At 38.0% G+C, this 27,157-nt stretch overlaps 1 protein-coding gene across 1 annotated transcript in view; it reads left to right on the top strand.

Moving 5' to 3' along the window:
* LOC135417901 (mannose-binding protein-like) overlaps positions 1–27,157 on the top strand; it is an 85,882-nt gene that overhangs the window by 48,275 nt on the left and 10,450 nt on the right. Inside the window, exons 5-16 of the mRNA XM_064662544.1 lie at positions 179–7,398; positions 8,273–8,336; positions 9,986–10,140; positions 15,784–15,886; positions 16,078–16,283; positions 19,272–19,366; positions 21,040–21,180; positions 21,345–21,523; positions 23,543–23,616; positions 23,821–24,011; positions 24,608–24,786; positions 25,988–26,095. Coding sequence (XP_064518614.1) covers positions 24,696–24,786; positions 25,988–26,095 — 199 coding nt within the window. The 5' untranslated portion in view covers positions 179–7,398; positions 8,273–8,336; positions 9,986–10,140; ... (6 more) ...; positions 23,821–24,011; positions 24,608–24,695. The remainder of the gene's footprint in view (positions 1–178; positions 7,399–8,272; positions 8,337–9,985; positions 10,141–15,783; positions 15,887–16,077; positions 16,284–19,271; positions 19,367–21,039; positions 21,181–21,344; positions 21,524–23,542; positions 23,617–23,820; positions 24,012–24,607; positions 24,787–25,987; positions 26,096–27,157) is intronic.

Raw genomic sequence — 27,157 nt, 5'->3', positions numbered from 1 at the left:
GGGCAATTAGATGCTCTGAGTGGGAAAAAAAAAATAGCATCTTAATAACTAGCAGAAATTCATGTGAGTTTGGTATGCATTCTTGTCTGTACTTTTGCTCCTCGAGGGGAACTATGAAATAATTTGTTTTAAAGGGGGAAAAATGACAAATACATAATTCTTGTGTTTGATATTAAAGGCCAGACTGAAAAGGAGCACATTAAAGGCATCCCAGGAGAGCATGGCAGCCTGCAAAAGCCTATGGGAAGGTAGAGGAGGGGAAATATAGACAATATTTGCTGAAAAATATAGACAATACCCCAAGAGAGTATACATGAAGAAACAGTGGAAAATAAAGGCGAGTCAAGGAAAAACACACAAAGTTTAAGTGTTAGCTTTACTGAAAGCAACTAATGTTTAGGTTACTTGATATGTAAAAATTTAAAAGTTTCCATATTTATCTGACCAGTTTGTATCCCATCATGTTTTGATATGAATTTTAGATGCTACTTGCATACAAAAGAAGAGTATCAATATAATAATATACGTTTGCTTTACAGATTCGTCTTCCCATTATCATCTCTGAACACCAGTTAAAAAATACAGAAGCACCATAAAGACAAGTTATGTAGAAAAATATTTTATTAGATAAAGAGGAAGCCCTAAAAAAAGTCCATTGCTTTTATCAGAATATTTTTATTCCTTTGTTGTCTTGTGAAACTATACAGAGTGTTCTTGGTGAAAATCAAGGATGATTAGGAGAGCAGATCAAAGCAAGCATATTTTCCAGAGTGAAGTCATCCACAGTCCTTTGATAGACTTTGTTAATACATGTGTATATGTAATTTTGTATGCCAGGGCATTCAGATATGCTTCCCTTCAGGTTTATGAGTTTTTAGTTTGAGTTTTCTAGTTTAATTTATTGTTTTTATTAGATGATTATTAGTAGATGATGTCTGTGCTATCTAGATGGCTAGAATAATGCCTAAAATTTGTTGGCAGTAGCACTTCTTTCCCTATCTATCCCAAATTCAATTAAAATTCTATTTTTGTGATATGTGGCAATCTAGAATACTTGTGTTACAGTAATTCAAGATATAATTACTTTAATCTCACATAATCCAGATACATCTAAGAAACATATTTTGAGTTACAAATTTTGTTTTCTAATATTGAAAGTAACATATGTACATGGAAACTAAATTAGAAAAGTTTGTTTCATATTACTTTTATGCTATGTAATGCTCTCTGTTAGATTGGTATTACTTAAACTGTGCTTAGAATTTAAAAAATTGCCACTTAATGTATAATTAACAGAGTTATTTGTTGGAGTCCCTTTTATCATAGAAACCTGTGTTTAGGTTTTTATTTTGTCTGATAATGAAAAAAACAAGAGAACAAATATTAGGGTAAAGACTGCATTTGTGGTGAGAGCTAGCTAGTATTTTTATCAACTTTACTTTCTGCTCCAAAAGTTTGGGTAAAAGGTGAGTGTAGAGACTCAGGATAACCTCACAGCTTTGTAGCCTTAGAAATGGTCAGGAACCAGGAATGCTTTGATTTTGGGGACTACAGTTTCCAGACAGCTATCTCCCTACAAACCAGGGCTAGGAGGAGAATGTCAAACACAAGGAAGCAGGTAAAACTGAACATGTAATTTTTGTGTTTAAACAAAGAATATTAAGAAATTATTAAGGGAATTGCTACAAGAATGGTGAGTACTTTGACCTCTTTGCCTTCTGCTAGATTGCATGTCCTCTGGTGTAGAACATGAAAAGAACATGAGAGGTCTCCACAGACAGTTCAGTCTCCAACATGTTACTCAGTACAGACACCGGCTGCCTTTTAGTGGACATAAGTACTTTTTCAGCCAGGAAATTCTACATAACCATAACGTCATAGCGGGGCAAATCTGTTGGATTTGTGTCTCAAGGAATGAATAAAATAATCGTTTTCCTCAATTATTTTTCCTACCCCAGCAGGATAGGGAAAGTTGGTTGGTTTGTTTCTCAGTTTTTAACAAAGGTCATTCTGGTCCCTTTGTGTCTCCTTATATTTGAGCAACTGGCACACTGATGCAGGGATACAGCAAGCACATTTTTGCTTCTCTCTGTAGCACCAAACAGCGCCTGCAGTAGTTACTGGTCTTCCTTGGGGCATTTGGAGACTGCAGCAGAGGTGTGAAGAGAGTCAGGGCTCTGGTCAGGATCCTTCTGCTGTGCTCAGGGAGGAACAAAGATGTTGCTACCACATATTCCATTGGTGTTAAAATGAAGCAAGCAGACAGCTTGGCTTAAATACAAGGTATTCTCTCCTGCCTCCCCAGCTGCCTCTCTGAATTCTCCCTGATGTTTGAGCATCTTATTTAGTTCCATTCACCCTCCTACACCGATTTTTTTTCTCCCAAAGATTTCTGCTGTGTTGTGGAGCATGTAACTGTGAAAACTGAAGTTCAGAGCACTAACACCACGAGCTTCTGAGTGTAAGTCACCGTTTTTTAATGCCTAAGAGAAAAATAATGAACTGATTTCTGTACATAAAGGAAACATTTCTGTCTAAAAGTATATCCTGCATGAAGTACATAGCTAGATATATGGCCAATGGGCCATTTATTTTAGATAAGTAATGCATATATTTTATGCTAATTATTTGCACAGATGTTAATTCCATGGGAGACAAATTAACCAATATCCTCAAGTAAGTTATGCTTAGCATTCTTGGTATCATTAGGTTAGATTTCATGTCAAAAGATAGATTGTTATGCTTTTTTATGAAGGAAAAAGTACCATAAAAAATTGCACATAGTGTAATCACAGGTATTGAAGGTGTTGAAGTAAAAATATCTCTGTGCAGTGACAGACAAAGGAAGACCTTTTCTGATAGAGATAACTGTCTTTTTTCCTTTAAAGTTGGTTCATTTTTTCGTGACATGAAATTCAGGGAGTCCAGTAGTGACTTGTTTCTTTTCTTAGTCTATCAACTACAAATTCAGTTGATTTAACTATATTATTTTTATGCAAAATGGCAATAGATATTGTAACAAATATTCCAGCATCACACAGTTCTCTACCAAAGCCCAACCATTTTGAACTATTTTTGAGATTAGTTTGTAGTATGTTCTTTCTTCCACTGGAGGAGTCAGAGGGTTTAGGGTGACGAAGGGGTCATCTGGGAGAGCTCATTGAAAAGCGAGTGAAAAGGATGATGTTTTAACTTAATATTCTAACAACATTGTGGGGCACATTACAGGAAATCAGAAGTTCCCATCTTCTGATTCCCTTGAATAAAGAACTGTACTTGAGAAGGCTCGTAATGTATCACAGCTCCCCTACTGGGGATGATGAGTACAACTCATACATAGCATGCAGTTTCAGGAAAGAGCTGATTATAAAACATTAGACTAACCTTGTATAGACAGCTGCCACAGTGTGTTTTGCAGGTGTAAAAGGACAAAAGAATCAAGGTTCCTTCATTTCATATGCCTTGTAATCTTGGTGTATAACTATAGCTTTAGCACATGTGCATCTTTTCATTGTCACCACTCGCTTATACCGCTGGTACCTATTGTGCTCTGTATGGTTTTTATCCTCTATAATCCTTTTATTCTCTCTGTGACTTTGCAAATGTACTCCACAATGCTTTGAAGATTAATCCCATAATTAAAGGACATAGTTAAATAATGTAATTCTGGCTTGCTTATACTGAAGAGGCATGTACAATCTTCAACTATTAAGTTACATCTAAAAGTATATTTCACTTGAAGAAACAAAGACCAGCAAATATTTTCAAAAGAAGGATTTTCAGCTTTCATGACATATCAGGTAAGCATGAATATCATGTCATATATTATGCTTTGTCCGGAACATACTTAATTTAAGGTGTAATGTTTAATTCATCTCTACTATTTTCGTATGACAGTAGAAACACCTGTCCTGATTATTAAACAGAAAAGGCTTCATTTTCCCAGTACATCAAGGTAAGAAACCACAATTGATTGAAGAGGCAGTGATGTGCTGAATCATAATCTGAATATCCGACAGCACAAATTACTCCAATTCCTATTTGATGCCTTGTCTGCCTATGGATAAGCAGGTCATAAGCACATTCAAGTCCTGTTTCTTCAGTTACCAATGTGCTCTGATAGCTGCCTTTATTTCAGAAAGCTGTCCCACATCTCCTGCTATAACAAAGTCATCCCGCTGTCTGAACAATAATAGACCAAGCAATCCAGCCTGCTGCCAGAATTCAGCAAGGCACAGATGGAAGTTACAGTCATCAGATGTTTGAGCAGCAGAATACCCTGCTTCTAGTCATTTGTACTAAAGTGTTTCACCTGGAGGATTACTTTATCCACTTGATCTCTTCAGTTTTGGCTTGAAATGGAACCCTGGTGATGAGTTTTATAGTTAATGGTCCATCTAGGTCTGTATATAATGGCCCACTAACACTTTCCTTAACTTACAGCCATGGGGAAAAAAATTATGTGTTAACCTCAAAATATGAATTCTGTCCTTTTTCTTTTGGATAAAAGGATACACCTGATAGAGTGTTATAGAAATACTGAGAGAAATCCTGTCCTGTGAGTAAAACCCTTAGGGTAGAAGGGACTGAATCATAACAAATGTTTCACAGATTGCCAAAATACCTGTAGGAAGCATGACCTTGTTGAATAACTGAGCAGCACATGTATTTTTTAATAAAGTCATCAGTATCATATGCATTACTTAAAAAAGGTTGAACAAAATACTGTAACGTGTCAACTGTGTGCAGGCTGTGTAGGGTAAGGGGGAATTTCAGGCAAACGCAAGGAGGGCAAAAGAAACAGTGGGAAGGGTTTGATGGAAAGGGTTTTATTGAGTCTGAGGCCTTGACTGGAGTGGAGGGGATCAAGAGAGAGTTTATAAACTGTGACAGGTAAAGCTGGTCAATGACCCAAGGAGTATGGGCCCTGCCCAAAAGTTCTTGGCCTCAATATGGCTTAGAGATCCAACGTCACTGAGCTGTTTTAGTTGAATAAACTCTCCTACACAGATATCTCTCTCTTGCTTTCTTTCTCATTCTCTGCCTGGAAGAAAAACCACTATTTTAGTTGCCATATGTGATCTTTCTGCTTTTGTCATTCTCTGCTGTAAGGGAAAATAAAGAATTGAAAAGTAGTGTCCTTTCTATGGAACAGGTAGCAGCAATCCTGTAATCTCTATTTGAAATCTATTGATAACTGGAAATAGGAATTTGATGGTCTTTCTCTTAGAGTTTCAGAAATGGTGCTGGACTACCAAGATTAACTCTTTATTCTAGTGTTTGTCCTCCTGTGTTCCTTCTGAAATGTATTTTCTGAAAGAATTCCTGTTACCCTAAACTCAACTTTCTCACTTCCTGATTACTACTCTTAGTAAGGTCAGGTTGTAGGCTGGTTTGTTATCTGAAAAACTCTAGAATTAGGATCTCTTAAAGGCTGTCAGAGGCTGAAAAGTATAGAAACATTTCTGGTGGGATACAGACCAGAACAGAACAGTGTTAAAGTCTGTTCTTAAAGGTCAGTCTTTTTGATATCCCAGAGTAATGAGATTCTGTCAAAGCATAAGCCTCCCACCAACTTACTTTAATATCTATAGACATTTTTATATATATGCATAATTTTTCTTTTTTTTTAATCTTTGGGCTTCTTTAGAACAGAGTGTGAAGGGAAGGTGGGGGAAACAGGCAGGGGCACACCCTATTCAATCTCAGAGTAGTCCATGTTTTACACAGAAAGAGAACTAGTTTAAATGGAGAGTAGCAAAACCACATAGATTGAAATACATTGTTCTGAGGATACTTTTTAGAAGATTCTGTGATTTTTGTAAATAATTACTCTTCTTTGCTGAAAAGCCAGGTGTGTATACAGGTAAAATAAAGTGAAGCATCAGAATAACCTGCAGCAGACGATGCAGTGGTCAATTCACTGTGCTTTTTCCTGCTTTCCTGTGTCAACATTAAACTTTCCATTGTTTTTGATCTCTCTTGTGGTCATAACATCAAGTATGGTAAGTGCCATTCCTGCTTACTGTAAACTGGCACAGCTGAGACACAAAAGCTCCTGACACTTAACCCATAATGTACATGTACCTCCTTAGTGTACATGTATACATACCTGTGTGTATAAAGAGCCAGATTCTAAAGGAAGGGTTTACTGTAAGAATCTTGTAAATCACAATTCCAAAATTACTTATGTCTTTTATGTTTCTTAGTTATGTTCTTTCAAGAGGAAGCAGTACATGATTTGTCAAAGTTTTGTTTCCTTAAAACATTTGCATTTTAGATAGTAAATGTGCAGGGGTTTTTTTGCAGCCATTGCAGTATGTGCTCATAACTTGTTTTGAACCCTGATGCTGGATTTTAATTCTTCTCCTTTCCTCTATTTCTGCTGTTAAACAGAAAACTTGAGACAAAAATGACTATTAGAGCTGATGCAAAATTATTCCTGTGACAAGTATGCAATTGTGACTGCCAAGCATAAATATTGCAAAAATCACGCGTTTAAAGCATGTATGTGAGGCTACAAATACAGAATTTAATTTTCTTAAAAATAACTGCCTACCTAAAGATTGTGGTTACACAAATAGCTCCTTCCCGTGGAAATGACAGGACAGGAGTAGGATGTTCATGCGTTGAAAATGTGCAGCCATCTTACTACAAATCATAAATGATTTAGAGGGCAAGTTCAGCAAAGTGACTCTTTGTACAGACATGGAGAGAGGGATGCTCAAACATGAGGAAGTGTTCAAACATTTAAAATTTAACTGGACCTGTCTGAAAGACCGAAGAATAAAAGCCATCTGTCTGAGTACTGAAACTTCTGTTTGTATGTATGTATGCAAGTAATTGCTAGTGTAGATGTTTAGCTTGCCCTTAGGTGTTTTGAATCATGTATGTACCTTATGTTGCATCAAGATACCCTGACTGCAAGTAGCAGTTGAATGGTACTGCTACCAACAGTGTCACATCCTCCTGCCCTGGTGAAATCCCTACATGATAACTGCCAGCTCTAATCCAACTCAGACTTTCAAAATAGGAGCCCAGTGTTTGTGTACTAATTAAAAACAGTGAAGAAATGGGATGGATGGCTTTAAAGGAGAAAAGTTAAATTGGGGTGTGCGATTATTTATTTTATGTGTATTCATGGCTCTAACTTCTATTTGAGTTGATCCAAAGGATTGTTATTTTATGTATGTATTGCTATAAACCTGTTTTAAATTTCTTTCAAGAATACATAAATAGTAAATAACATAGCTAGGATATTTCTTGTCTCAGCCTCAAAAACATTCCTTTTTGCATCTGGAAATTTTTTGCAGACTTCTATTTGAGAACCATTTCTGACTAATGATGTAAAGCTGGCTACCCAAGTCTTGGTACTTGCAAACCTGCTACAACACTCAGGTAAGCACTAGAATTCAGCCTTGTCATCTTGATGGTGTTGTAGCTGCTTAGATGCTAAAGTACATTTTTTTACACTAGAGTCTCCTCAGTGTTTCTTTAATGTCAGAGAATTCACAAGTGACATAATATAGGTGATAAATTCAGAGCCATTTTTATTAGAATGCTAACCTAGGTGTCTTTGAACATGTTAAAGCAGAATTAGAAATTCTCCAGGTTTCATTGAAAATACTGTCCCTGTTGAGAAAATAATTTTAAATCTAAATTAGATATGAAAGTAATATAATTAAGAAATAGAAGGAGTTTAATATCTTACACCTAATTCTAACCAATATGTTAGAATTATAAATTCAAAATAAATTCAGGCTTGTCATTTCAGCCATATTTTAGAAGGTGGAAGCTATTGTATTTAGATTCTTTGTAACCAGATATATGAGGGCAACCTGTAAAACGCTATCTCCTCTGAGGTCAAGGAATGACTTGGGGTCAATATTCTCCTCTGATAAACAACATGAGAAGACCTGACTTTTGGGTACTCGAGTAGCATCATATAGTGCCAAGATTTTTATTCCTTTTAAACTGGTTTAAGGAAAATCAGCTTCTTTGTCACTTTTCAAAACCTTTATCTTAGGCTATATAGTTACTGAGTTAGTAACTTGGCACGCCCTGCTTTTGCTAATCATGGCTCAAGGAATAAATCCTTGCAGTTTAAATATATGTGGAAATAGCTAGAAGATGATAGGGAAGTCCTCTAATGACTAGCTGTGGTAGACAGCGTTATAAAGCTCTGATAATATTTTGATTATTCAGCTCTGATAGTTTTTGAGCACTGGGCTGTAAATTAGTGAAATCATAAAATCTGACATTTTGATCACAGGGGAAAAATCATGTGAATGAAACTGAAGAGAAGCATCATCAGTTCTTTCACTTCTCTGCTGTAGGTAGGGGCATCTCTGTTGAATGTCTTTCACAGCAGCCCATAATTACATGTCTGCTTTATACAATAGATAAGATGACAGCTGGGAGTGGGGAAAAATACTGGGAATTCCAGATGTAATCTGAAGACCATGAACTGAGGAGAGCATATTGCAGAAGAAAAATCTGTTTGTATTTCAGATTTTGTATTTACTACTAAGTTCAGCATTATGCAAATTGACTCTGACAGAGGCATGAGCCAGAGTTGTTACATTCCATAGAAATATTTTCCTTGCTTTTATTAGACTTTTGTAGATTTTGGGTGGGCTTAAGCAATAGCTCACAGTAACTTACAGAAGCATTCTTTCTGATATTATCAAATTCTCTGGAAGCCTGATTATGATATATTTGGCCTCTTTTATATCATGAAGTAGGCATATAAGTTAATTAGTTATCAGCTGCTATTCTTTTGTTTGTACAATGTAGTTATTTACCATGAAAAAAAAATTAGATTATTTGTTTAGATTAGTAATTTAAATGTACATAGAAAAAAGTGGCATAGGGGAGGAATTTGAGATCATTCTGCTAATTGCTTAGTGGCTAATGGAAGGTTGAACTCCAAAGTTACTTCTGCTTAAAATTTCTGCAAAACAATCAAAATCATGGAGTAAATAACTGAGTGCACTCTCTGCCTCTAGTCTCTTTTTTTTTTTTTTTGGTCTTCTTTTCAATAAATCTGTATTTATATAGATGAAATTCTGAGGACATATCTAGTGTAACAATGCTGAATATAGCATAACATGGCACCCATTAAGTATGTCTAAAGTAATTCATATTTTTAGCTTCCTGATTTACAGAGGAGGATATGTTATCTTATTATTGTTATCATCTTATTATTAAGAGTTTAAAATTCTGGACTTTACATACATTGGTGTCATTCACACAAAGCAGCTTATCTTTGCATATCTACCTCTTTTCACAGTCAGAAAGGTGAATGTACATTTGAGAGATCCAGTCTACGTGGGTTTTGGCTGCTGATTAAAAAACCATAAACTTAGAAATTGGATTTTATTCAAGTTCTATTTGAACAAACTCAGTGAATCCAGAGAAACTGTGAGTTCAGATTCAATTGGGCATTACCTATAGCTAACAATTACAACAGCAAAAAGGGCTATCAAAAGACAGGCTTATAAGAGCCAAGTTTTGCTTTCAAGGGGGAACTTTAATGGCTTAGCAGAAATCCCCCCATAATTATCAGTTAAAACCCTCACCAAGTTCATCAACTTACACTCAATGAATAAAGGCTTCCAAGCCTGTTGGACATCTGCCCTGTCCCTGAAGTACTTTTATTTTCAAAGGACATCAACTCTGAGCAAGGGGCAATGCACCTGGGAGTATTTACATGCCAAGGCTCTTAGTACCATATTATGGAACCTTAGTTCCATATGGGTTCCCACATTTTAGTTGATTTTTACAATTAACTTTTTTTTTAAGGGCTTCTTTTTTAAAAGGGTTATTTACAAGCTGTCCAGGAGCACTCATTCTGTGTGTTAAAAAGCAGCAGAATGAAAAGGGGTAATCAACCCACCTTGATTTAATATAATTACCTTATGGAGCATGAGCAGCTAAAGAGGGTCATCAGCTCTGACAATAACTCTGTCATTAACTCTTCCAGGACAGACTGAGCAGTGCTGCTGCATCCAGTGCTGAGCACTTCAGTCCCAGTGACAGCCCCACCACTGCAAACCCATGCCAGGCTGTGGCCCTGCTCAGAAAGGAAAGCCAGGCAAAGACAGAAAGGAAAGGAAATGGGGGTAAAAGGGGATCCAGGTACAGTAAAGTGGCTTTCCTACAGTTTGTGTCACTGGTAACTATGTTCATCTATTCTGCATTAGAATTATGTTTAGTACAGTCCTGATCACCCTGCTGAATATGGATAGGAGGTTTTTGAGCCTAGCTGAGCTGAAGGTTTATAAAATCTTTTGATTCCATGTGATTCTGTGATGAAAGACTAGATGAACATGAGAGCACCATGCAAAATGTGAGTGGAATATTCCACAGGCAATTTTTGTTCCATGGTTCATTCAGTTCTAGGTTACCACATTTAAATGTGCTCTTGTCTGGTAGTGAATTAAATGTTACTAGTGTTGTTTCAGAAGGTTTTTGAAGAATTCTTCATGCCTTTTTCTGTGGAAAACATTGTGCTGTATAATATATAGCCCAGTTCAGTATTTTACACTAGAGCTGGAAGCATATACAAAAATGTACATTCTTTTTTTTATATAATACAAGCAAGTAAGAGATGAAAGGTCAGAATAAGGGAAATTCTGTAGGCTCAAGAACTTCTTTCAATATATGTTGTAGCTAACAGTAAGGAATTCATTATCTATCTGGGAATGCCCAGCCAACATCCTTACCAAGCATGCTCAAAATGACCTACAGTTAAAGAATTTCTGCTCATGATTAAGGCAATTTAAAATGCTTATGTTAAAATTAAAAAGAGCTAATATGAAAAGTTAAAGTTTTTGGATCCATTGAAAACGTCATTCTTGACTTCTGTTAAGTCCTGCAGAAATCTGATGTTTCTAGAGGGGTAGAAGAAAGAATTTAACTTCAGAGAAGGTCTGGAAATTTCCCCACCAAGTTAAGGAGAAAAATAGCACTTTAATGCAAATATATGTATCATAAGAAATTGAGTACTCATGCTTGCAAGGAAACACAATTAAGGCATTAAACCAATATAAAAAACATTATAGAAGAGAAGGTTGCTGAAGCTTGTGGAAAGTCACATAACCCATCTCTCTGCCTGAAGGAAGGCTAGAAGAAAAGCAAACATTAAGAGGTAGTAGCTTTACATCTCTACTGAAGCTAATTAAGCAGAAAAATTTAAACCTTTCTGATTCAAACGAGCGAGACTTTCCACCCCTTCCGCAGCTTTTTGAACTGATGGTGACATATCTGTTCATCCATGCTAGCAGGCAGCTGAAGAGGACAACGTGAAAAATGAAGGAGCCACAGTATCTGGTCACAGACAAGTAGCCTTGTGCATCACCACTGCAGCTTCAGCAGCAGAAGAGGAGGCAGGTTTGCCCCTTCTACCCAGCAAATCAGTGACTGCATCAGTCCTTCCCAAAAGCCTGTCATAATTCTACACTCTACTTCAGTTTCTCTGTGGCTTTGCATCAGTACTTGTGGTTTCCTTGTAAGTGGCCTGGGGGACAATGGAAGAAACGGCTCTTAAATGTGCCACATTCTTATCCAATTCTTATCTTTTCATTACCCTCTCAAGACAGGTATTTGAGTAATATATTTTTCTCTTGCTTTCCCCTTTTTCCTCTTTAGAAATGTCACTGGCAAGAATATCTAACACCATTCTATGCAAATATAAGGAGAAAGAAAATGTTTGCACTTTATAGAATTCCTGAGAACAGCAGAGATGGTGAGGAGGATACTAAAGAAAGATAGGCAGACCAAGATAAAGCAGCAGCTACTTTCCAGCTAGAGGAGCCTACAAACTTAGCTGGTAATAGAGACTAAAGTCAAGATATGCTTCTAATAAGGCCAGTATTAACTCACCATAATTATACCTTACATTAATGCTATTTCATCAGCATGGCACAGCTATAAATACAATATATCACTTCACCTTTTCCAATAAATTCAATACATTCTGAAATTAGGTAAGGTAGTAAAATCTGTGATTCCAAACAGTAACACACAGCAGCTGCTATTTTACCACAGAAACTCCTCTTAATAAATGCAGTATTAGGGGTTAGTGCTGACTTTTATTTCAGAATAGAGACTGAATTTTCTTCTGAAGTGATAGTTTATATATTTCCAGTATATCTAGGCAGGAAAAATTGGTATAGCATAGGTACAGCAGCTTATGCTAGCCACTTCCCTCATGCAGATATGTTTTGAAAGGTGAATCAGACTGAGCTTGGGTTTGCAAGTGATTTGGACAGGTTTCGTTATGTCCTCAGCTGAGGGATACAGCCAAACTGTTCCATGGCTGGTGGTGACCACTGATGGCACAAAAACCAGCAAATTAGAGCATACAAGACATGCAATACTCCTCCAAGAAAAATAAAACCAATCAAAACCCTAAACATTTCCGAGAGTTTTTGCAGCTTTCTTGGAGATCTGACTGAAGACTGTTGCTTCAGGATCTTAGCAACACCAGTGCTGAGGCCATCTCACAGGGTATCTTGTTCCAGGACCCCTTTGATCCTGAATCCCCTAGATTTTTCAGAGAACTACAGAGCTGGAAACCCATTTCAATTCTTCATTTGGAATAGCAGTACTCAACTGAACTCACATCAAAGTAAATTGGCAAATCAGCCATGCATTTGTATGCAGTGCTCTCACACGTGGGTCACTCAGGGAAATAACATGGCCTTGCTCAGCAGGCTCCCAGAAGCTGCCATTCTGCTATACTATGAAAAAGTAATTTAGATGTATCGTGTTTATGGGTCTTCCTCATTCTCCTGTTCCCGAAAGGCAGGAGTGCTGGTGGAGAAATATTAAAAACTGATATTTTTGAGGGTGACTTGAGACATCAAAAGTACTTCATTGCCAAGCTGCTGGGGAGCTTGCTTCTCTAAGGAAGTCAACAGAGAGCTGTGCTATAAAAAAAAATAGCAGCTCAGCATAACCATCACCTGAAATGGATGATATACAGGCAGAAGAAATGCTTAGGTATGTAAGTCATAAAATCCTAAAACTCAAAGTGAGATCAATGGAAACAGGCAGAGTGGTAAAAAGAGAACAGTGGACAAAGGGGTAAGTGAAAAGATGTATCAAGTTAGTAATTTCTGACTCTATAATCTGCCTGTCCCTGGCTTATTTTTCACTTGGAATAAACGTGCATGTTGCCTTATATGTTGTCAATATATCATATGTAACATTTCTTTATTCCATTGCATAAATGATGTCCCCATTGTGGCTGCATTGCATCTCAGTAACAAATTCACTATTTTAGCATTCCTGCTTGGATTCCACAATGAAGTTTGTCAGATACATGACTTTCTTCCTTCATTCACTTTGTTGCCAGTGAAAATTAACTTTGTTGTGTGCTGCTCTTCTTATCAGTTTTAGACAAACAGAAAGTGTCTGCTGGATAGTGACTCACTGAAAGGAAATGAACTATCCTTTTTACTGTAAGGTTATATTTGTGTAAATCCTCCTATGACCTTAGTTAGCTGTCATTTACTAGTCAATTCACAGTTATGTATGAAGAGCTTTGTTGTATCCTATGGTTATCTAAAAATAGCTTAGAAAAGGTTGTGAGAAAATGATGGCTGGTTTTTTAGGACTTCTCTTGTATGTTGGGGATCTATTCCATATTTTTCAGAATTATGCCTGTATTTAGATAATCTGAATTATGCCTGGATTTAGATAAACCTCCTCTGCCAAACTATGGCACGGAGGTTAAAAACAAACAAATTTTAAAAGGAGAGTCCATTTTCTTTTGTCCATAATGTGAGGAAATTTTGCATGACATTACCAAAAGGCAAAACTTCATCTCTGTTGTCCTTATATTCAAAAGAGTCAGATCCAGAGGAGGCACTAGGGAGAAACAGCTTGTTCTGGATGCTGTCCATTTACTGTATAACAGTCTATGGGTGCATCACAAGGAAGCAAGAAAGGTTTGGAACATTTCTCTAAGGGAGGTCAATTTGCAAAACAGCATCTGCCCCATGGCTAAGATGGGAATCTTCTGCAAAACTATTCAGGACTTTAAAAATGTTTTTGAAATAAAGAGGTTAAGAGGATAAGTGAAAACATAATAGGAAGTTATTTGTACAAGTCATGTTTGTAAGACAAAGTGAATACAAGAAAACTGGTAGATATTAGTGGAAAGTAGATAATAGGAGCTACTGTACCAGAGTAACTGTAAGTATGTAATCTGTTTGCAAGGATTAGATGTTTGATTTTTTTGGTTTAATTCAACATTATCCCTGATATGTGTTTAATTCACAGGCCAAAAAGTCTAAGGAAAGCTTTTCAGTGTCTCAACTCTTGGTCAAGCAGCATATGTACTTTAATTAAATTCATATTTAAAAGACATCTATTTGTGAAAGCCAGACTGGTTCTTTCATCTGTTTGGGTAATAATTTTGGAGGGTAGTAATTGGAGGTGTTAATCTGTAGACATTCCCCGTTATCTCCAACAGTTCAAAAGCATCTGGTTTATTAACGTTCTATATGAGAATTTACAGAATAATAATATCAATATTACTTCAGTATAATGCACATGTTTAGTCCCAAGTTAGTGCAGAGGAGTGTGGAGTTAGTGCACTGCAGTTAATGTAAATCAAGCCACCTTTCATGTTTTTCCACAGCCAGCACTGGTATAGCAATTCAAACTGTGCAGATATACCACATTATATTGCAGTGCCTCTTAGCCTGAGATGTTAACTGTTAAATTTGATGTCCAAAGGAGTCCAGCAATGGACAGTGGAAGTGCTTTAGTAGAGGTGAAAAGGTACATTCCCATTTCTGTTCATTTGTTTACTAAAAATTCAAAAATCTTAGGGATCCTAGAGAAATGTAGCTGTTTAGCATAAACATATAATTGGCTCGTGTTGCTGTTGAATGTTAAATACTTTAAAAACATTTCAAAAACAATGGTTCCTCCCCCCTTACCTCACATCAGTCCTGCTTAGCAAGAGCTTGATCAGATCTAAGCTCTTTGTCACTATCCTAACATCTCGGGACTCAGCTGTTAATACAAGTATTGGAATAAATGCTTAAAGGAAGCATATGGCTTTGCAAATCAGGGAGGAATTTATTTAGTAATAGAATTTTATTTAGAGATTGCTCATTAATTCTTTAAATCAGCTTTTGGTTACAAGTATTTGCTTAAGTTTATGCAACATAAATTGCATACAACTACTGCTCAAATTATTTCTTATGAATAATGTATTTGAACAAATATAGGCCTTTAATGTGTTTGCAGTTGATTTGTAGTCAGCTCATAATTTTTATATCTGAGCTCATTTTTTCAAGTTGTTTACTCGTTTAGGTTAGCAGTGGGATTTTACATGTCTCCAAATGTTTACTATGCAATTTTCAAGCTGTATGATTTACTGCTTGAGGTGCTTTTTTTTCCTTACCTTGAAAATCTCTGGAAGTCCACTTGCCTAATAGCCTCCTGAAACATTTATTGTGTTTGAGTTTACTGTGCAGGTAATGGAAAGAGAAGCGTAAACTGATGAAAAACATTTCTCTGCTTCTTGTGCAAATATTGAATTGATGCAATGGTTGTGCTATCTTCTAATAAACTCTTTTGCATTCCTCCTATATGAAAATATGTGTGTCCAAATATTCATGACTAAATAGAATCATCGTATGCATAGATTGGCATAATTCAGATTAAAGCAGTAGAATAAACCCTGAGAAATATTTCAGGAGGAAATAATTTCTTTGGCAAGTCAGGTTTTCTGAAACAGAAATGTTTCTTTCACATCAGTTTCTGAGAAACTGCTGGAAATGCTGCTGTTTCTGGACTGGGATATCCTGGTGCAGCCTTGCTGACCCTCAGTGCTGGCTTTTTTGGGCTGGGATAGACTCAGGTACTTCTCATTTCTTTTAACTGACCCATTTCAGACTGCAGTAGCTGAAGTTTCTGCCCACCACTCAACTTCTTGCTGGTCATTCAGTTGACCGAGCACTGCAGGCACACGTGTCCTTTGAGAGGGACTGCTCAGGGATAAGAAGCCCATGAAAATGAAATGGCTGTTTTCTGTTTCATTGCTTTGTCCAGGTGGCAGGATTTCCAGGCAGCACAGACCTGCAGGATGGGTGGGCACCAGCAGCTCTGTGGCCAAGGGGCTTCTCATCCTCCCTGGGAAGAGAATTGCTGTCCCTGCAGCCCTGTCCCGGCATGAGAGCCCCGTAGCTGTGACCAAGCAAACGACTTCAGATGTTTCCAGAAGATGTTGAAGCAAACTGTGCTTGGGCCTCTCAGAGGTGGGAATGTGAGGGAAATGCCCTAACTGGGAAGTGATGCTTTGTTAGTTGTGCTGTTACACCTGGGGTGTGTGTGTGTGCAAACAGTGCTGGAAAGGAGGCAATTCTACTTTCATCTTCTGTTTATGTCAGTTCATGAGTGCCAGGCATGAGCCTTAGAGTGGAAGGAGCAACAATTAATAGAGCATGTGCTTTGTCCCAAAATGATAGTAACTTGCAGTAAGGCCACTTTAGCAGAAAGAGCAAGTCATAACAGGCAGTCAGAGAGAGCTGAACACGGGCACACTGAGGCAGAGGACCACCATTTGTCCTCCTTGAAGCCTCAGGCTTCATTTGGGCTCAGGTCTGGGCTGAGCAGTTACAAGTGCAGCACAGCCTTTCTGGAGCAGTGCTACCCCTGATGAGCACCTGTGCCACCCTGCACACAAGATATGAAATCAAAAGCTATGCAGACCTTCAAAGCTTTAACAGTCTTCTGAAAAGCTACTTAGACAAAAATGCACTCTGCCACTTTTATCTGTGCTCTGCTTAATACTATCATGGTGTGCTGACTTATATTCTACTGTGATTTTTCCAGTGCTGCTTTCCCTCCTGGTGGAGAGTTTAGCCAGTCCTTAACATGACTAGCTAAAAAAAACCAAAAAAATAAAAATAGTGCTGTCTGAAAAGATGCTGACTATTAGTATGCCTTATAATTAGTATGTCATGGATCTATGTTCGAGGCAAAATGCCAGTTAACCTCTTTGACTGGTGAGAGTTCCCTGTCACTGCAAGTGATAGGGGGAAACCAAATGGTGGGGTGTCTGCCATTCTATCCCCTATCCACTCAGGTCTCTGCGAAAAAATGACTCATGGATCAGTTTCCACAGATCAGTGGCCATCATCCTCTGTGAGGAGACTTGGTTGCCAGGACAACTGTTGCCAAGACATACTGGTTTTCCTTGGGAACAATTTCAGTGTGTTATTTCTGTACAGCAAACCATCTCCCACGTCTATTGTTAGACCCATGTGAGAAACTACTGGAGTTTTAGCTCCATGTGGAAATTAGGAAGCGGTAGCAAGGGAAAGCAAGTCCAATTATCAAAAGGGAATTTGCAGTCCTACAGGGATCTATACAAAGTTTATGGTTTGTCAGACTGTACATGCGCTCTGCAAACGGAGGCCCCAAAACCCTGCGTTGGAAGCCTCTTCAAGCCATGAGATCAAAATGAATTCCCAAGCTTACAAATCTCTTTAAAAATATTTAGTTAGGAGTAGGATAAGATCCTTGGGGATAATCTGTACTGTAAAAAATAGATATATAAAGTCTTATGACTTAGTAGAGTGGCTGTGATCAGCCACTGCCTGTGCTGGAAGCAACAGATTCCAACACCTCACCCAACCTGGGAAATACTGGTGGTTTCTTGGAACGACTGACATGTCCTCAAAGGATCACCCTGTTCCCTTTGAAACTGCTTGTAAGTTCACCTTTCAGTTCACCTGAAAGATTGCCTTACCTTCACTTTGTTGGTGGTATAATGTTAATGGTATACACACAATAAAGAACTCCCGTTGTTACAGGTGCTTCTAAAATTGATGATTTAAAATTTTACCATTCCTGTTTTAGTTTCCAATTTTTTTGACATTAAATTCTTTTAGTTCAAGTGGAAAGTGTTTTTGATTATTTTATGATGTTAGATAATACTCAACTGAATGGATGTAAGGTAGTTAAATATATAAACTACTCTCTTGAAAAATACAAAGCAAAGCAATTTAACACCGTTCTTGTTGTCCACCAGAGGTCACTTACAGGCCACTTTATTATTGGCTGTGCTTTCATTTGCCTAGTTAGCATCTGGTGTTTCCTGTATTAAGTATTTCTGGATCAGCTGTGGAAATGCAGATCCTAAAGACCCTACTAATGATTTTGAATCTTTTCTGGAATCATTAACTTTAAGAAACAGAAAGGCAAAATCGTACTAGAACATAAGAAAAATCATGAAAAGCTATGGGGATTTTACTGATCCCATAACCTTGGCAGGTGATCTCAGTGACTACACCATGCTTCACAAGTTTTGCTGTGCATATTAGAAGATATTCAGTGTGAACAGACTCTACCCTGTTGTATTAATACATCTACATGGGATTCTTTTCTTCTCAATCTTCACGAAAACTTTCTCAATGTGCCCCTAAGTTGAGAAGCAAATTGTTTACAGCTCCTGAAACTTCAGCTGCGTGTGAATATCAGCTGTTGCATGCTAGTAGAAGCCTTTGCTTCTTAAATTTTTGTTGCAACATGGTGAAAACCCTTGACAAATCTCTACTTGACAGATCAGTTGTCAGTGTGAACAGCTCATCCAAATTTGGCAAAAGTTGACATTCTGCATCCTCAGTTGTGGCTAAAGTGAAAAGCTGGAAATCAGACATGGTGTTTTATGAGTCCTTAAGCATTAAGAACTGGCCTGTGTTTGAAGACATCTGAACAGAAAATAACCCCATTCTGTTCACATTTCATTTACAACAGATGAAAGAGAAGCAAAGGAAAAGAGCAAGAGATTTCCTGTTCCTCTAAGTTGAATGAAGGACAGATATCCCCCATTAGTCTATAGACTCTGTTAGCCCAATAATAGATGTTCTCTAAGCATTGGCATTTATTTTTGGTTTGCTACTTTTGGATGGTAAGATTTAACCACTTCTTGCACAGAGCAGTATAATGCTGAACAATTTGGCATCATACAAGAATGTAACCATCAATATATTTTTTTTTATTCAATTGAGTAAATATCAAGGTGTAAACCTTGCTTTTATCATGAAGCTCTGTAATTTATCTTTGTATGTAGGTGTATTGGAGCAGACAAAAGCCTGTGATATTCTCTGTTTCTCCAGCTCCCTTGTTATTCTAATACTGGGACAAGACTGTAGCTGTTCTCAAGTATAAAGGTGTAAATATGCAGCAATTTTACACTGTGCTTAGTTTTCCAGTTGCACTGAGCAATGCATTCTTTGCAGGAGTCAAACAGAAAGCTGAGTGAAAAGTGGTGCTGGATAAAAACTTCTGCTGAGTGATGGATGGCCCATACACAAATACATTACAAATATATAAGGTAGGATCCCTTAAATCTCTATGAAGGTGAAGAGAGAACTTTTTTGACTTTATAGTCAAACTTTTCCAAGTAAGTAAAGCAGAAGAGCTGACTGGGGATGGTAAGAATAGCATTCTGATGTTATCTTCTTTCAGAATCTCATGCTTTTAAAGCTTAGATCTCTTTTACCTCGGATGACGGGAAACTCAGTCAGCAAATTTTCAAAAGAGGAGGAGAAGCTCAGTACACGGGTTCTTAATAGTCAGTATCCCAAGTGAGGGATCCTGTACGAATTGGGAACTTTGAATCTCAAACAGAACTTCCTCTGAATTAAACACGTTTTTTGGGGTTTTTGGTGTGGTCTGCCTCAGAACTGTCTCTCTCTCTTACAGTTTCTTTAAAGATTATCCTCAACCTTGCAAACTGCTATTACTGTGGCATTGTTCCTAGCGTGTCCCACTATATAAATTCCCTGTTCTCTCACAAGCAGCTGATACTTTTACCTTGATTTTAGTATACAAAGTGGACACGGGACACCTAAAGATTTTATCACTAATGAGGATTGACTATTTCAGGGTAGAAAACAAAACAGAAAGCAACTGTTCATCTGCACAGTCTCTTTGGCAGACTGACAAGTGGAAAGAAACAGGTAAAGAGCTTCAGCTCTACTTCATCTTTCTTATTGTGCAGAAGTGCAGATGCATGGTAGGATACACAGGCAAGGGATATATCACTACTGATTCAGAAGAAAAAGATCCTGCACAGAACAGCTTCCACTTTATATTTTTGTAAGAGCTCTAATTACACTCACTGTATGAGCACCTATTAAGAATGGTGCTCCATAATGCCTGCTCCGAGGTTTTTCTGAAACAAGGTTATTCCTAGAGTTTTGCTCTTCAAAAGTCTTTAATCCTGACTCTAATTGTCTCAATGAAAAGTTTGAAACACTTTGTAAACTCCTGGTTTCGGGATAAAAGCACTCTGATGGTCTGACATCAAAGTGAATCAATGAGCTAGCTGTGCATTTCTATCCACTGCTTTAGCCATATATTCCCTTGCAAGTGTCTAGAAGCTGTCATCCTGCTATGTTGTGATGAAAATAATTGGATATAGTTCCCACTTCTGTTGTTCCCATATGATATTGCTGTTGGTGAAGAATACTCAAAACTGATGGCTCCAAAGGCACGTTTGAAACTTCAAAAGCCAAGTGTTCTCCTGTGCTGAGCTGCTTGCTTCTCCAAGGAAATGTGCAGAGAGCTGCACCATCTATCAAAGACCATGCAGATGCAAGACCACTCCCCCAAATGCAGAAAGAAGGTACATTGAAGGATCTAAATAGTGAGGAACTCTGTATGCAAACTTGGAATCAGGAGAACCAAATAATTCTGGAGGAAGAGAAGACTGTATAAACATAAACAGATAGAAAAAGAAATTACAAATCCAGTGGAAAAGAAATCGTTTCTGAATGTTAAGACACCTGCCCCTATGATTTTTATTTGCCACATAATACAGACATTTACAATAGTTCTATAGGTTTGGAACTTCATGTAAACATGCTGGCTTTCCCAGAGTTTAGTAAAATTTCTACTGTGTGATAAATTATGTTTCAGCAAGATGGTGTCCTGACCTGGTGAGACCCTAGGGGTGGAGAAATTGCTGACAATCCTGTCTCCTTCATACTTCTGCTTTTGCAGGCAAGAAGCCTTCAGGGAAGTTGAACAGTCATACAAGAAACCAGACATTTTTGTGGGTTACAAGGTTACAAGTTGAGCCCTGGATACCATTTTTTGACAGTGTATAGATCCCACATTTGCTTCTCAGCCAAAATAGCAAAGGTCAGTGTGGAAATTTCAGCTTCTTACTTTAAAATAACAATAATTTTAAAAAACCCCTAATTCCAAATTTCTTTTTTAATGATGTTGGCTCTACAATGTTTTTATCAAATCATACCTGACAAGTAGCACTGCTCTGAACTGATGTGTTCATTTTATTTTTACAGACCATGAATTTATCCTAGCTTCTGAACAAGAAAGATATAAGGCAGCCTGACAGCCTACATTTCTCTCTGATGCCACCACAATAGAGAACAATAGCCCCAGAAATGGGATCTTGACACTGCTGCATGGAGGGAGAGTTTTAATTTTTGCAACTGGAGATGTCTAACAGACCTTCTTCTGGGTAAGGAATTTTTTTGCAAGCAAAATTGCTAAAACATCTCTTCCTCAGCATTAAATTTTATGTTTTCAATTTTGCAGAGCTACCTGGCACACTGTGTTCTTGCTACTGTAGTTTCCATGTCCAAACAATAATATTGTAGCCAGCTGGACAGTGCAAACTGTGCTGCAGGAAAGGCAGTCACTGAAGTTAAGCCTCAAATGTCCTTCCCTCTCCTAGGTTATTAAAAAATTTATCCATTGACTGAATAAAGGGGAAAAAACCTTACAGTCAAAGCTTTCAGTGCCTGCAGTTGTGCTGATTTTTTTAGTTGTTGGTTTGTACTGTAACACAGCCAATGTCTGCCCAAGGCCAGGCAAAGAGCAAAGGGCTCACTCCCAGAATGTCATATGCAGCCCCTCTAGATAAGGGTGGTAAAACTGAGGTAGGCAATCATCAGGATTGTGCAAGACTGAGATTAGCCAATCAGCAACCTCTTCCTAAAACAAAGCACAAAGTAACAGCTTTGGTAGAAATGTTGGTGATTTATCTTTTTCTTTTGGCAGGGTTGTCCTCATGGTAAAAATTCAGCAAGTTTCTGTTTAACTTCTTCCCTACTGCCTTCTGTTGTGCTGGCTGCCAGGCAAGGCAGTGGTGCAGTGAGAGTTTCCCTGTGTAATGGTTAAGTAAAGGTGTTGGTAAGCAAAGATCTCTTTGGCTGTAACAAGAATTAGACTGTAGTGTGGCCATGCAAGCCTTTCAGGTGCAGACATGATGGTTGGAAGGGACTTTTGTAGGCTGCCCCACCTGGGCACAGCAGGCTGAGAAGGAGGCTGTTAGGAGGATGTAACTAACAGTTTAACATCATTCTGTCTCTGAGTAGCCTGTGTATAAATGTAAGACCACTTTTGAGGAGCAGTTTCCCTAGTACTTACCTCCAATAGGGCTGTCCTCTGCCGCCAGGCTCTCAGCTTTTGGGCTAATCACCAAGAGTTGTCACCTCCAAGACTAGATCTGGAACAAGAACTTCATGCTGCCTCTTCCAGGTTCTCTTCTCTGCTGTTACCTCCATTGGGTGAATAATGTCCTAGAGCACTTTTCATGGAGGAATAAAAGAATTACCTGAGACCTATATCTTTAAATAGGACCTGCAGAACTAGCTACCTGCTAAATATAAGTTTCAGGTCATCTTTCAAAGCCTAATTCTGATCTCTGCTGAGAAATCTGCAACTGTGTGTGTCTTGGGACCTGAAGACTCTCATTACATCCACACAGTGTGATTCTCCATGTAGGATTATCTACCCTTCTATAAATATAAATATGGATTGCAAAACTTGTTTTTTCTATTTCAGTTCCTTAAGATTTATTCAATTTTTGTGAGAAATTTGGAACGTTTTGCTTTTTTATCTAAGCCATTGTTGGTGCCAATTGTCATTAGTCACTGATTGAATTACTAGGAAACCCTGCCACCAGTTTGTCAAAGGGTAAACAGGCACTTTGGCTCTCCTAGAGTAAAGAATTGGGTGGTCACCCTGGAAAACTTGGCAGGTAAATAGATCTTAGCTCCTGGCAGGTAAAACCAACAGAGATTTGTGTGAGGCTGAACCTCTGTAGGGAGTGGATTTATCTGAGGGCTTACGTTTTGTTTTCAAGTTTTCTTTTGTTGTGCTGTTATTTTGAGCTTTGTCTTGTTACCTTCATGGGAGACATCAGCAGTGTCAACTTCCCTGATATTCGATAGTTACATAGTATAGAAAGTCAGCAGAAGGAAATCCTTACAGAGCTGTTAAGAACTGGCTGGAGTCCATGAAGATGGATAAGAAATATAACCAAGATCCAAGTTTTGTTATATTAGTTAGCTAAATACCTTTCATTGTTTTATTTTGGTGTGTACCACTTCCCCAGACTTTGATGGGAAGTTAATGGAGGAAGCACAAATAAGTATATAGAAATATGGTACTTCTTAAACTCTGCTTTTTATCCTAATAATGATGTTCTCACAGTAATACACTAATGATTATACTTTATATTGTACTTTATCAGATGAAACATGACAGGGGAAGCTGCTTTCTGTGGGAAGTCTTTTCTGAAGCTTAAAAAGAAGAGAAATAATTGAGGTGAGTAGCGGAATTCATGCTGAATTTGATTTTTCTCTCCTTATCCGAATCTGTCAACCAAATGGTGCTTCCCTAAGTTTCTTTTTCATTTTGACTGGCAGAACTGTGAGAAAATGAGGCCACTTGACTGTAGTATGTGGCTATTTACTGTGAATGTTCATCAGCTCATATTTGTGGTAGTTTTATTTTGGGTTTTTTTTTCAGATAAACATGGAATACGTGGGGTGTGATTGTCTCAAGTTAAACCCTCATATTGGAAACAAGGACGACTGCTGTGACTCAGCTTGTCAGAACGTCATGCAGAGCCTTCCCTTATGGTTACAGTCCTACTGTTCTGCTCAGAGAGGGCAGCAAAGTATTGCAGATCTGGGATCCAAAAGGATCTCAACTCTGAGGTGTGATACTGAGGAGAAAGTATCTTATTAATATACAAGGTCTGAAAGGAGAAATAGGGGAGGCAATGAGATCATTGCCACTTAAACACATGTAAGCTTTTTGTCCTTTAAGCTGTGGGTGTTTGCTAGTAGTAGAGATGCTATCAAGAGAAGCAGCTTAATCACTTTGAGTTCAGACATACAGCATCCCTGGTAGCTGTGAAAAGAAGAGTCCACACAGAAACACAACAGCTGGAGAGATGAGGATTCATCCCAAAATGGAACACTGTATGACTTATTTGGCATGAAGATAAATGCTTTAAATTTAGACATACAATGAACAAAACATTGAAATTAATTTGCAACATGGCAAGATTGATGACTGTTGCTATATTAGGTATTTTCATTACACCTTGAGATTTTCAGATTCTTAGAAGCTTGGTTGTCTCTTTTCAGGTTTCTGTACATACAGATACAATCAGAGGCTACATGAAATGGTTTAGATACTATCCCTTGTTTGGTCTTTTGCCTGAAGACAGGAGTGTATTTCCCAGGCACCCCTTTAAAATGATGTAAATGGAGAAATTAATGAAATTACTTTGCTTGATATGTTGCAGATCTGTGGACTTAGCAACGATTCTTTTTCAGCCTTTCAATGCCTTTGGCTTTTGCTGCTGATGGTAACAAGTTCAGCCTGAAGAGAAAATGTATTCCTGGACAGAAATTCAGTGCAGTGCTCCTGCAGTCAGTGGCTCGCCAGGCAGAGATGGTCCTAAAGGGGCCAAGAGAGAACCAGGTACAGAGCTATGACCATTTAGTGAAATTGTGCTTTTGACACTCCTTATCATCCCTTTAGTCTTGTTTCATGCCTCAGTCAGTCTTTCGTTTTGTCCTTTTACTTATCTCCTTTTTTTCTGCCCCATTAACCTTTTTTAGACTTTGCACAATTTCAGGAAGCTGAAAATGCTTTCTGCATTTATAATGCTACTCTAGACACTTGGCTTTTAATAAATAAAAAAAAACACTATACATTTTCACAGCAGCCTATAGAACAGAAGAGTAATGAGAATTTAATCTGATTGTACCATTTGTACTCTGAATCACTTCCTATTATACCCTACTAAATTATTACTGCTTTTTCTTTCCAGGGGCCAGCTCTCAAAATCAGAAACCATGCTTGTTGGTTACTAATCTGATGGTCATAACTTGATTGCTTCATACTCTCTATGCCTCAACAACAGAGGCAACTTTTTTCATGCACTGCTGTGAACAGCAAATAGATCTGCAAGTGCTTTCTGTCATGTGGTAGAACCAAGTCACATGCTCTGCCAAGTTTCCAAATCAGTTTCTGTCCAAACTCCTAGTAAGGACATGTGGAACTGTACATTTTCTTATCCTATTCTTTCTGTGTTATCGTATGGATACCACTCATCTTGGAATTAGACACTTGCTTTTCAACCTCCAAGAAAACTCTCATCATTATCAGTACCACTTGTTATGAACTATAGCAAAAAATTTCTGTGGCATGTATTGCTATTCTATATGGACATTTCCTGGTCCACATACCCCTCAGTACACCCTCTGCAGCACTGTCTTTCAACAAACTGCTTGAGAGAAGTGTCCTTAATCATAAGACTTAACTCATTTTCCAGATCATATACTGTGATGTGTGATTGGATTACAGCTGAAGTATATTGGCTTTCTGGTTTGAGAGCATGTGTACCTCTGCAATAACATGAGACAGCATTTACTTCATTGGATTTTCAGTGCCATAAGTAGGTGTACTAAAGGCTTTTTCGTCAAAGTAATGCATTCCCTAGTAAATGAAGCTTTCCACAGGAGTAGTTCAGTGTTCCAGAGGTGCTTTATTTTCCTAGTGGTGGGCACGGAGAGGGGGAAGGAGTCTGTGTTTGGTGCTCTCTCTAAGCACTAAGAAAACATAGTGGAAGAAAAACTTGGAAAACATTTAAACAATTTTATTTTAAATTAAAATTTAGGAGAAGGATTGAGAAGCCTGGAGAGTTTTCCTGGAAAAGTGGGACCTCCAGGAATAAAAGGAGCTTTAGGACCACAAGGAAAGAAAGGAGAAAAAGGAGAATATGGAAGTAAGAAATAATTTCCTCATGTTTCTATAATCTGGTTTTCAACCTTTCAGTGTATTTTCCAAAAAAATAAAATATTTGTGTTAGTGTCTGGTATTCCTATAACATCATTTGAGGAAAGGTGTGATTTCCAGAAGTGTGAGGAGCAGAAAAATAAACCATCTGTTACACAGGAGATGAGTTGCCCAACATAACTGGGGGAACAAAGTATCTTTAATGAGTCCCTAGCTTATTGTTGTCTGTGAGTGGAATACCAAACCCTCTATCTCAAGTTATAAGCAACACTTTTTCTTCTCTCATTCTTTGCCTGTTTGTGTGTTTCTTCCTTCGACTTTTGATCATTTAAGAATGTTTACATGTGTATTTTGCCTTTGGGAACTGGGCTTTTCCCCCTGAATAGATGACTTTGGCAGCCCTGAGAATTCAAAGGCTATCCAAGCGTTCACGTTGGTCAGGGATAAGGCTCTCCTAGTTGGACAAATTCCCATGAACGAATCTGCAGGGTGGCCTGTGATTTCTGCTCTAGAAATGACAGAGTTCTCTGACATGGCATCAAATTACAGGGGAGCTAAGCATCTTGGAAACAGGTGCTGTGCAGTCATTTCAGTATAATTACTAAATAACAGCCTTAACTCCCAGTTACAGTAACTGGCAACTTGTGGAGACAAGGAACCCCTTTGGAAACAAAACTACAGGTTTGGGAGGATGAATTTAATAGATACAAAAAAAGTAAGGTCCAATCATTGATAAGTTTATTTTTTGGCCTGGTAAAATGATGGACATGCTTGTGCTGGAGAAGGGATGAAAAAGAGGAGGTTGAAACAAATTTTATCTCAGATTGCTCATGGGTGATGGTCATTAATTAAATTACATCTCACTGAATACATCCTTCCTGAACTGACCTGAGAAACTTTAAGGCTTACTTTGCCAGCTTACAGGGCAGGGCATGTTACATGGCCTGCAGGATCAACCACTGTTCTCCATGTGCTTGTGCTTTAAACATTGCACTGATATTCCCAGCTGTCTATTTTGTTAGACTTCTATTGGATTCTGACTACTACTTCA

This window comes from Pseudopipra pipra, chromosome 8 (assembly GCF_036250125.1).
Source record: "Pseudopipra pipra isolate bDixPip1 chromosome 8, bDixPip1.hap1, whole genome shotgun sequence".
NCBI lineage: Eukaryota > Metazoa > Chordata > Aves > Passeriformes > Pipridae > Pseudopipra > Pseudopipra pipra.
Note: the sequence above shows the minus strand (reverse complement) of the source record. Positions and strands in the feature narration are given on the sequence as shown.